Source organism: Salarias fasciatus, chromosome 1, assembly GCF_902148845.1.
Source record: "Salarias fasciatus chromosome 1, fSalaFa1.1, whole genome shotgun sequence".
Taxonomy (NCBI): Eukaryota; Metazoa; Chordata; class Actinopteri; order Blenniiformes; family Blenniidae; genus Salarias; species Salarias fasciatus.
In genome coordinates this window covers 29480924-29493546 of record NC_043745.1, presented here as the reverse complement: position 1 = coordinate 29493546, position 12623 = coordinate 29480924, and the positions used below count along the sequence as shown (strand labels likewise).

At 42.9% G+C, this 12623-nt stretch overlaps 1 protein-coding gene across 3 annotated transcripts in view; it reads right to left on the bottom strand.

The window, feature by feature from the left end:
* The window catches only part of nhsb (Nance-Horan syndrome b (congenital cataracts and dental anomalies)), a 49413-nt gene extending 39288 nt beyond the window's left edge, over positions 1-10125 (bottom strand). For all 3 annotated transcript variants that reach the window (XM_030099354.1, XM_030099369.1, XM_030099362.1), the window contains exon 1: positions 9545-10125. In XM_030099354.1, coding sequence (XP_029955214.1) covers positions 9545-9824 — 280 coding nt within the window. In that variant the 5' untranslated portion in view covers positions 9825-10125. The remainder of the gene's footprint in view (positions 1-9544) is intronic.
* Between the last annotated feature and the right edge of the window lie 2498 nt (positions 10126-12623).

Below are 12623 nucleotides of genomic sequence, written 5' to 3'. Positions count from 1 at the left end.
AGAAGCTTCAAGGAGGAGCAGGTTTTCAATGTTTTAACAAGCCTTTCCTAATAGGCAAAAACTCACTGATGAAGTAAACATTTCAGCTCTACAAACATAAACTGAATCGACTTCGATAAATTGACAGTCTACTTTTCAAGTGTTGGGGTTGTGTATACAATGCCAGAAAATGTTAATAACTTTACAACTTTCCAGAGTTCGAGTATTCATTTTGTTTTAGTCCAAATCTCTTCCGAACAGCATTCACAGTGGACTAAAAATAAAGAATTTAGAAGATAACCAAGTTACAAAGGCTAAAACTAGTGATTTTCAGACACACACACACACACACACACACACACACACACACACACACACACACACACACACACACACACACACACACACACAGTGGGAGTCATTGCTGACTGTGTGATTTTTTTGGTCCCTTGCCATCCGTCAAACATTTTGTGTGAGTAGCGATGATGATGGGGCCTCCAGACAGCAGTGACAGCAGCTCAGCTCAGTTCAGCAGGTCACAAGACACGTGCACACATCATGCACGGGCAGAACACACACACACAGGCGCACAGTAGTGTCGAGGAGTCCCCAGCGAGTCCCATTCAGTTGTAATTTCTCACTATTGTGATGATGTGATGGTGTCATGATAATTAGGATGAATCACTCAAATGAGAGAATGTGTTACTATGCAGTGAATGCCACGCTCGGTGAGCTGTCTGAGGATTTTTCAAAACTTTAAAGTCATTGGAAAAAAAAAAGACATAATGAATTAAGTTGAAGAGCATCAAACTGAACACAAAACTCATATGTAACAATTTTCACCTAAAAAAATGTGGAAATTGAAGAAAATTCATTTCTCCTAGATCTTGTAGAGATTGCTGTGCTATTGAGCGCCACAATCCTAAAATATAAATACCGTGTCCTGAATATGACTTACAAAAAAAAATAATTTCATATGTTTACATTCATTTTATGTTGACAGTGCTGACTGAGCGTGTTTTTTGTTGTATTGCAGAGCTGACTACATTTTTCACCGCCAGCTTTAAATTCTTCAGCAATTTTTAACAAACAAACAAAAAAATCTTGCGGAGGAGCGTTAGCTCTGCCTCCGTGGTCAGTCGTGCGCTCAACCCGGCCCATCAGCGTAGCTATATCACTGAAGCAACGATAAAGCTGACGCTTGACACTTTGGGCAAAGTACTTATTCAAGAATTAGATAAGAAGAAATCAATAGCACTCCGGTATCTGCCTGTTGGATGTAAAGCCGCGGCCAGGAGGTGATTAGCTTAGCCAAGAAACAGCAGCGGACGCAGTGGGCCGCTACACCGAGGAGGTGGTGGGAATCTACTCCATTCCTCAAAACGCCTTCATATATATCTACTAAATTCAACTAACAGTGTGCGACAAGGCATTTCTATTCTTTGAAGAGAGTTTTATAGTTAGAATTTGTTAAAGCCTAATTATCTTGTAGAAAAACACAGATTGAATTGAATAGCACTCGTTTTCCAGAGAAGTTTAGGGGAAAAAGTTATGAGTAATATTTTTTAAACTATTTATGTGACTTAAAGGTGCAGTAGGCAGGATTCGGCATCTCCGCCATCTTGCTTAGGGTTACCTAAGTAAGATGGCGTTTTGAAACTCAGCACAGCCAATCCTGTCCTGTTTTCTCTGACATCACGCCCTTACGCAAGTTAAGCCCCTCCCACAAGAATGTGCAACGAACGCCTCTCGACCAATCATGGTTAGAGCCTCAGGGCACTTCTGATTGGTCAAAGATACCTGGAGCTGTGGAGATTCCTTTTCAGCTCAGAACAGAGACAGATCGAAACGCTGCGCCCTCACGGTACTGCAATTATGCTACACCCCTAAAGGATTATCAATTGGTTCTCTAACATTTAATCCAAAGAAAACACAGAAAAATGAGCATTGACTAGCAAAATCCTGCCTACAGCACCTTTAACATTTTACTTTTTTCTGTGTACGATTATCATCTTTTAAGATTCACACATTTATTATAAAGAACCTATGCTATAAAAATATACCAATGCTGACAAAAGGTTGTCAAAAACATGCAAATAATTTAAAAGCAAGTTAAAACACTGAATCGCTCTTTCCGTGGCTCGGAATGAAGCTACTTTATCGAAACATCCTATTATTTCAGTAAAATGTAATCGGTAATCATCTCATTCAATGTTATTCTGCTAGAAATATTTACAAGTTATGAATAAACTTCTAAAACACATATTGTTTGCTGTTGGTGGTGATATCACCCCTCACCCACCCGTCTTCTGCACTGCTTTATTCACCTGCCAGATAAAGATAAATCTGGATCTCGAAAGCATTTTTAAATGTCTGCTTATCCCAAGAGTTCAAGTTGTTCTGATTTCTTGTTGCAGACGTCAGGAGCTTAAAAAGTTAATATTCTCCCCTATCTTCGAACAACAATAACTTGAAGAGGCAGAAATCGGCGTGCGCGGACGAGGAACGGTCTCCAGAGAGCCAGCCTCCAGCCGGAGAGCCGGGCTGCTGACTGACTGTTGTGCTGCACAGACCGAGGAGTTCTGCATACATGTTTTATCGCACGCAGCAACAGCAACAGAGACACAGGCACTTAAAGCAGAATTCCAAATGATAACTTGAGAGAAAGTGAAAGATGAGGCTTGCAGAGTTCAGCGGGTTGTGTGTGTGCGTGTTCTGCCCGTGTGTGTGTGTGTGTGTGTGTGTGTGGATTGGTGTTTATGTGTGCGGCAGCATGCTGGCGTTTCAGTACAGGCGGGCTGTTGTGAAGACGCGTGCACGTGTACGTGTCAGTGTTACTGTATATGAGACAGCGGGATCACTTTTGCCAAAATTAGCATGGAGGTAATTGGGCCATGAGAACAGAAAACGTGCAGTGATGAGTTTACTCTCCGTGACATAAGAGACTGAGGAGCTGAATAAAATGCATCGTGTGTGTGTGTGTGTGTGTGTGTGTGTGTGTGTGTGTGTGTGTGTGTGTGTGTGTGTGTGTGTCAAGTGGCCCTACAGCTCGGTGCTTAGTAATGACAACACACAGTGTCGTCACATTCATTCCTGGTATCTTCCACATGTCATGCTCACATGTTTCTGTGTCAAATTAAGTGGACATATGTTGGCCATATGCTTTAATTGTTCTTGTTTCACCCCGTTTACTGCTGTGAATCATCTTATGTTCTTCATCAAAATGTAATCAAAACATTTTTTAAAGTAGCCTCTCATCAAACAGGGTCTTCTTCATGCTGACCTATTATCTTCATTGATTATCAAATGTTTGTCTCTTCTGAACACGACAGGACGCTCTACATTGAAGTGCGGTTAATGCAATAATTAATTTACAGTAAATGAGCAGCGCCCAGTTTTGTTTTGGGGTTTTTTCTAGTGCACATGCAGATTCCTGTCTTCTAGAAGCACTGATAGCCTGACTGCCCATAGCGGCCTCCCTTAAATGCGTATTTGGCCTGTTAATTGTCATAACTTTGGGTTTTTTAAAATGTGGTCATCAGTGGATCCTTCAGCGTAATGATACATTACCACAAGACACAAAATGTAAGTGTCTGCTCAAAAAACTTTTAAATCTGCATTTGTTCCCTTTGTTTGCAACGTATAAAACGCTGTGCATTGGAAAATAAATTCACATTTATACATCAGTCTATCAAAGATGGTTTAATATGATGGCATTAATGAAAAAAAAAACACTTTGAGAAGAGTTCAGTTGAGAGGAAATTTTCAAAATTGTATATATCGTTTAGATTTAAAAATTTCAATAAGTCAGTTATAATACAGCGTGTTCATATGTGGGCCTCTAATATAAATTTTGAAACCTGTGATCTGTGATTAAACATAAGATTACTACTGACCGACTCCAAATGCGGCTGATTGTCGTTCACTGATTACTTTCTCCAGCGATGATTTTCTGTTTGTTAAAATGTCTTAATTCCAAGAAGATGGAGAAGATCACAAAGGCTGCAGCCTCATTACATTAAAACTTGTAGTCTGGTCTAGTTTTTAATGTAGAAATGAGACGCTTGAGTATTGTTCTTTTTTATTTATTTATTTTTTTAATTAGCTGGATGCGAGTGACCAGGAGGGTTATGGAGAGTCATATCATTACTTCTAGGATTCCCATTTTATGTTTATACACTAAGACAGTTGTAAATGACATTGACTCTTTGATCAGGGTTATTGTACTTTGCTGGAGAGAAGATCTGCCTTCCGGACAGTATTTTCTGACAGGAGTCTTTTAGACGTACCTAAAACCTTTGCACCACACTGTATGTAGAAACGTTCAGTGCGTGTTAGCTGGCGTGTCTGGTGACGATCCCACAGCGCAGCGGTCGATGGTTGTGCTGTTTCAACATGTGCAGTGAACATGTGGGAGCTAATTTAGAGTCCAACTTTTAGTTGCAGCTTTTATTGATGTTAGCGAGCATTTTTCATGATTTCTTTTCTTCCTTGCCAGTTCACATCAAAAGACCTGCCCCATAATACCACAGCCTTCCCTTATCTTTATTTCTCCATTTCACTCTGTTATCAAACTCTCTTCTCTTCTGCTCTCCTCTCGCTTCTCCCAGGCTTGTAAGTGTCTGGGTGGAAATCAAAGTGCATTAAACATTAAATATGCTGTCAAGAAGCAGAAGTCTCTCCACGCTGCTGATGATGGGGAAAGTAGGGCAGTGAGGGAAGAGGTATAGATGGAGAGGAGAGAGGCGAGGAGAATGGACACAGATAGGCAAAGATGGAGGACGGGAAAGAAAGACAGATGGAGACGGGGACGGTGGCGAAGCCGCGCTGAGAGACATGAGAGCGCATTAATCATCGCGCATATTGTGTTCCGAAAACATCGGAATTGACGCACTCAGTGTTGGCCGTGTGTGTGCGTGTGTGTGTGTGTGTGTGGTTGGGTGTGAGACAGACAAGATGTGCTCGGACACAGCGCATAACCTGCCTCGTGGAGTTAAAGCCGGACCCCTGCGCCACGAACACAACCTCACACTGAACAGATTAACTCTGCTTGCCAGTATCACAGTATGAAGTTGGTAAAAAAAAAAAAAAAAATAGCATTTCTTTTCTACGATCTGGATTCTTGTGTTTATTTGCAGATCACAGACAGTCACACACTGCACCGCCGTCTCTGTTCGCCGTCCTCTCGTTTAAAAGCCGTTTCATTGAGAGTGTGTTGTGGCGCTCCTGCGGTGGAGCGAGTTGTTCGGCTGAAAGTAGTGAGTAAAAATGTATGAGAGAGAGATAGAGAGGGATTGACTCAGCTGAAAGGTTAAAGCAGGCCTCCCTCTCTGTCCTGTTACTATGCAGACTAGCCAGATAGATCAGTCCCCCGCTGCCACAGGCCATACTCCCTCAAATTCAAATTCAAAGTCAAATTTGCTTTAATGGCACAACGGGAAGAAACCAGTGTTGCCAGAGCAGTACTTCATATTTGCTACAGACTAATATGTTCACGATGAAATCCCCACCACCGTGTGTGTGCGTGTGTGAGTGTATAAAGACAAACTTCTATTTAATATACTTACTGACACTTTTATGACAACTCAGAGTTTACCTTCTCCTAGGACGATTTGATTATTATTATTAGTATTAGAAAAAAATAACAACAGATTAAAATGTGCTCAGGAGACTGACAAATCTCTTTGATTTTATGCAAGTTTGATTCATTGTTAATACAAACACTGTGAATTAATGTAGCTTTGATGAGTGGGAAACAGGCATTGAAACTCTGGTTATTTGGGCAGTTCCTCCATGTGTAACTTTAAGCTGTGCTGTTCATGATGGTGCGACAGAGAGAGATCATATTACACCACAAATTTATAACACACACACACACACACACACACACACACGATGGTGATTTAATGTCGCAATAGCCATAAAACATTTTACTCACGAAGGGTACTCTGTGTTCCTTCGATTCAATGTTCTGTTTTTTGTGTAGAATTAGTGTTTGAAGTACAGCTGTATGTTTCAAGTAGCAATGATCAAATATCGGCTTGATACGCCTCACCTTTTGCAAATAAACTTCTAATTCTATGGACGTATAAAGAATTTAAATTCCACCTGACTTTGTCTTGCATTGCACGAGAACAGGTTGTACATTGTGCCTCACTTTAGAAAGGCTGTGGACTTCCTTTCAGGTTCCTGACTTACAAAAACAACCCAGTGAAGCCAAAGGTTGGTCCACACACCAAAAACAGACAGAAGCAGGAGCCTTCCACCTGAAAGCAACAGCTTTTCCGGTGTGGCGAGTAGGGAAAGTGTCTGTTCTGGTTTTCTTTGGTAAAAACCTCAGAGCATGCAAATCCTTGGGCCTCAGTTTGGTCCCCAGTGCCCCCAAAGCCAAAACCCAGACCTGAAGTGAGTTGTGGACCACAGAAAGCACAAACTGAACGATCCAACAAGTCAACCACTTTCACTGAATGCCGAATGCCAAATGCTCTGTATCTTCAGCCACCGGCTATAAATAGACAGTCTCTATCTTTGGGCCTTTGACGGATGGCCCGACGTGACACTCGCAGACAGAAATCTACAACAAGCAAATCTCGCCGACCTCTGACACCCAGACGCTCAGTCAGCAGAGAAAACAACCATCAAAGACGGTCGTGTGTTTCATTTGATTCGGCTTTGCGATGCTCACGCTGCTTCATCGGCCCGCCGCTCACGCCATATCTACAGAGGAGGTGAGAGTGCCAGCGGCCCGCTATCAGAGCAGCAGCAGAGTCAATCCTCTGTTCAGGAACAGCACTGAGCTGTAGGTCACATGCTCTCTTGGTCCAACACACTCACGTTATAGAAGCGAGAAAGCGGTAAACTGGAGTGAGATGCGTCATTCAAGAAAGTGATTTTGATTATGATTTTCAATCACCGCTATTAACAGAGGACTAATAGAGGCTACTGTAGCATGGTTAGCCCACGCAGTTTATCGTTTTCCTCTGACATGAGAAGGAGTCTGCTCAGGATCAATCCACGTTCCCGCTGCAATGTTGACTGCCTTGAATCTTGATACACTCCACAATCAGATGGGGAAACCCTGCTGCCACTTATTCACATTCTCAGGTTTATCTCTGTCATTTGAGAGCAACAGTGAGGAGAATAACCCGTTACAGAGGTGAATAAAGATGGAAGAAACTCTGGCGGTCGTCCATCCATTTTTCCAACCCGAAAACAGTTTCTGCAGCTGATTTGATGTCAGACACAAACCATCAAAGAGCGAAGACAGCAGCTGGATTTCCCTTCAGAATGTGTCGAATGACTGATGAGCAGAATAAAGACAAAATGAATTGAGATCCCAGACAGTGACTACGCTGGACATCCTGACTGAGTTTGAAACGACACATTCATGATCAAAACAGCGATAGCAAGCCTGAAAATCAATCTCAGAACCATTAACGTGACCGTTCACAGCCTATGTTGGAGTGATCGGTTTTCAGAGGACATGAGAGGTTGTGTGACGCTTTGTTGACTCATTCTGTCCAAGCATTGCATCATTCAAGCCTGGCCAAGGTCTGGCTACAATGGGAAGTCCTAAACAACAACACGATCAAACACGAAGGAAAAAGAAATAAATGAAGCAACAGAAAAGACAACAGGTCAACACTGGATCTGCGTTTTGTCAAAAATGTGGTCAGTAGTAGCTTCAGGCACGTCTCACCATGTGTTTGTACCAGTGATGTCAGGATGACTTTGGTCTGTTCATGAAAGGTAATTTTAACATTTTCAAAGAATAAAAAGGTTTTTATAAAGGTTTGAAATGACCACACTTTTGAAGTAAAGAAGCATGACGGCATCCTTTCACCTAAATGTCACTAAACAGTAAGAAAGCCGCAACATTTCCGGCCGATACTTATTTTGTATATCTTGACAGACCGAAGTGATGCAGAAGCACAATAATCCACTTAACAAATCAATATTGCAAGTATTTTTCTGGGCTCAACAAGTGCAGGAGACAGGCGGGCTTCTGGGTGTAGCGCTGTCAGTTTCCCGGAGTTTGCATTGGCGCGAGGCGAGGCTGCTGTCATGTGTTTGGGTGCAGATGACTTCTGCACTGTTGAATTGTTAAAGGAGTTGAGCAGAAATTCAAAGCTCTGTCACACAATGTTAGTGCATGTGTTCAGAGAGCCGTTCATCCACATCTAAAGCAAACTGGAGTAAATAGAGCAATACTGTAGATCTGTTTTATGTAATAGAAACATGGCCGCCTCACTGACACATATGCTCTGATGTGTGTGTGTGTGTGTGTGTGTGTGTGTGTGTGTGTGTGTGTGTGTGTGTGAGGTGGGGGGGCTTGCATCTAAATAAATGAATGTTTTCTAGTGTGTAGCTTCAAGGCCCCCCCCCCCCCCCAGAAATACTCTTTGAATGTGCCAGATTTTAATAACCCACAGCAGTGTTGAATCCCATTTCTCAGATGTGGACTAAAATTAGAGAACCGATCATCTAAAATCTGAAGACTTACGCTGAGGGGACTGCAGAGAACATAAATAATATGTAGCTGCTGTACAGAACGCTCTGTTACAATGAATTGCAGAGTCTCTCATCGGTGCCAATCAGGCTTATTTTTTTTTTTCATGTGATCCGTCCACAGACGCGCACACTGCCGCTGCTTGCGACGGCTGCATATGTAGTCATGATCACTTCATATTTACCCTGCAACACGGACATCTGGATTCATTATTGATGCTGTGTTGGTGCCGCTGCATGTGGAAAGGGTGGGTTTGGCGCACGGGGAGTCGCCTGTGAAAGCCCCATCACACAAACAGGCGCGTGCACACACGCACACACGGAACACTGGCATAACATGCCACCCATTTTTTTTTTTTTTTTTTTTTTTTAATAACGGATTGGAGCCTGAACTTCATGCCTTGGCGCCCTGTGTGGCGGAGGCGGACTGTGGAGCAGCGCCTCCTCAACATGCTTCAGGTGTGCGTCGCTACCCGCAGTAACGAGACTGCGATGCTGAGCCAATGCAGCGGCAACACACACCCCTCCGCTCCGCGCCTGCCTGCCCGTGCACGCACGCACGCGCACCACACACACACACACACACACACACACACACACACACACACACACACACACACACACACACACACACACACACACACACACACACACACACACACACGACACACACACACAAATTCACACATGCTTGCCTCTCCGCGTCGACAGACACGCACTCTCGTCCGACTCCGGACCTACAAAGGAATGAGCAGTCCCAGTCCCGCACGCGCTATGCGCGTCTGGAAAACGCATCTCGGTGTTAGTGAATGGCCAAATGTGCAAACGCACTCGTGTGACACATTTCAATTGGGGGGGATGAGAGCGCGGCCGCGTCTACGACGGGCGTGCGTGCTGCTGGGTAAAAATCATTTTGAGGTGCGCGCCCCACCGGAGCGCGAAGACACACATATAAAGATGTGAATGAATAAAATCTCACTCGGGTGTCAATCATGTTGTTATTCTTCTAATTTCTATCTATAAGGGTGGGTGTACACACTTGTGGTGGTCTACTTACGCACTGCCTCCTTTTTGGGGTCTAGGGCACTGGCAGTCTGCTGGATCTGGCCTATTTTGTTCTGGAGGACCCAGACTCGCTGGTTGGTGGTGATGATGTCGTTTTCCAGCTCCTGGAATAAGGAGCAGGCGTGCCGGGCCAGGTCGGAGAGCTGTCGCAAGGTCCGGGAAAGAACCACATTACTGATGGCACACAGGTCCTCGAAAAGCAGACCTTCATCGTTGGGGATCGGGTGCCTGCACAGAAGCTGCGGCTCCACAATCCGTTTGGCGAATGGCATTTTGCACGCCAAAAACAAGCGGGACCGTGAGCCAAATGTAAATTCCCACTGCCTAGAAGAAAAAGGTAAAAGGGGAAAACAGACAACATCCAAAATGAATAAATCCACGAGAAGCCCGATGATGTTCAGGCCGACCGCGCGCTATCCCCGGGCGTCAATCCAAAGTTCCCAGATTCTCCTTGAGATCCTCCATCCCGCTGCTGGTTTCTGGGGATCACTCACACTCCCGCTCACACACGCACACACATGCACACACATGCAGGACACAGCTAAGCCCAGGTCAGTGGTGTGAGGAGGATGCGTGTTGAGTCTGCGTTCATGGGTTGCCTCCGTGCGGCGTCAAAGCAGCTCGAGCGCACAGGAGGCGCCGCGCGCGCATTTCACAATAAGAATCTGGGTCAGGTGGAATTTAAAGATATGGCGCAAGACACGCGCACAACAGTTGTGATAAATGCAGTCAGTACGAACGTGGGTAAACAATAAAACAGCGACATAAATGATATACGGAAATGTTTGGTGAATTAGTGTTTTTTTCTGAATCCGTCCGCGCGCTTTGAGCTTTTATCTTTCAGATCTGTGCGCGCTTTTCCGGCTTCGCTGTAGCTGTTGTGGTGATGATTGATGCAGACTGGCTCTGTGGCCTGAAGAATGTGCAGCACGGAGGATGAGAGAGATGGCCGAAGTAAAACCCGGAGATCTGGATGCGTGCAGACAGGGAATGGTCCTGTTCTGTTTTCACACACTGTCAGTGTCAGAGCAGCGTTTCAGGGCGTTTGAATTCAGGAAGACTTTTGCCAGTTGATTGTGATGCGAAAGATCATTTGGTGCAGAGGGAAAACCACTATTGTTATTGATTATTTACAGTTTAAATTTATTCCAACAGCTGCTATAGATCAATTGAATTTTATTTCAGGGCACAAAGTCATGTGATTTCACTGCACCTAAATAATTTCCCAACATAACAGGAGTCTACTATTTGAAATTTTCACAAATGCTTTGATACAACCACAGCAATAAAGACATGTTTCCAGTACATCACATTCAGCAAACACAGACAGTTACACACATTTAGTTCACAAGTTACCATAACTTTGGTCTCACAATTAATCCTAAACACACATTTTTTTGACTGTGACATATTTTGTTGGATGAATTGAGGATGTTCTTTCTGCAAGATTGATTTTCACTGCACTGCCCTTGATGCACGAGACACAATCTTTATAAATCACTGCATATGCATGCTCAGTGTGCTGTCACTCAGTGTGAAATTTTATTAAATAATATTTTATTGTTCAGGTCAGACTTAACGTCTTTTACATTTATGTTGAACTTCAATATCCCAAAGATTAAGAAGGGATTTTAATAAGTATATTCATGTGATCACGATCTGCTGTAAAACTGTAGTACTGTAATAGTTGTTTCTCTGATTACTTTATTGTAATTTCTGTATTTTATCACCTTGATCTAATTTTCCAGTGTTTTCTGCCTTCCTGTGATTCTTAAATGTCAAACAGTGTTACAAAACTGCAATGTTTACGAAAGTGTTGAAACTAGTGATAACATAAAAAGCCTGTTTTCATGTCCACAGATCAATGTTGAAAGCATATAGAATATAGATCCCTGCTATAGTAATATTAATATTGATTTTCACTTCGATGGAGTCGTTGTTTTGCCATCATTCACTGAATAGATGTACGTTTTTTTTTCAGAAAGTAATTTTGTGAGAAGTGAAACCTAATTTTAAACACAATGTTACAAACCAGTCGGATAATTTATCCTATAATTCACTAGATCGCTATGTATTGACAAGTTCATCCTCAACTGGACTCTCTACTGTAGCTAAACAATGTTCAGTGACTAGATTTTTTTTTTTTTTTTGCTGAACGTGAGTTTCCAGGAAGCTAAGCCCGGCTGTTGTCTGTTTCATTCACAGTGATTAGCCTATAGCCTCTAGGCTCAGTCTGCATATAGACATGTCTGCAGTAAACTTGCTGTTGCAGCAAATCCGAGGCCGAGCAGATTGACAGCGACCTGTCAGGGGCCTCACTCCCAGCTGCCAAGAAGACAGGCACGCTAAAAATGCTCCATACGTGCATCCCAGCAAACAACGGACCGTGCAGTCATCTTTTATGGTGAATCACACCTTTTATCTGACATATTTCCTCTCTGAATGCAAGGCGTGGCCACCAAAATGAGAGTGTTCCTGATGCTCACTATGAAGCAGAGGTCTCCAGTGTAAGGTCTAGAACCCCCTTAAAGGACAGTCACAGGTCATCAGGGGTCTCAAAGCTGCCAGATGATGAGACTGGCACACCTCAAAAAAAAAAAAAAAAAGTCATGTTGAACTTCATGTGAAGTCCCTTTGGCTTGTGGAGAGTTTGGAACTGAAGCTCAAAGATGGAGCTTATTGGTTCAAGGTCCTTGGACTAAAGTTAAAACATGAATCCATAAACAAAAATTTAAAAGAAAAGGTCATTTCTGAGGTTTTTAAGGTTGCAAACGTCTTAACTTGATCTGCAATCATCACATTTCAAACAAGTTTATTTTAGCTTTACTGGGATTTCATTTATTCTGCAATGAAATCCAATCTTTATTCTTTATACGTTAATGGATTTTCAGTTTTTTTTTGTCTGTATTGTGTATTTATTACAACAGAAATTTGTTTGTTTTTAGCTTGCTTTCAGAGGCCAAAACAAAATCAGTGAGACACAGAGACAAAGTTATAACTCTACACTTTTAGCCTGCAAAAACACATTATTGCAAACCTGTAAATGTCCAGTGACAAGAAAAAAATTTACC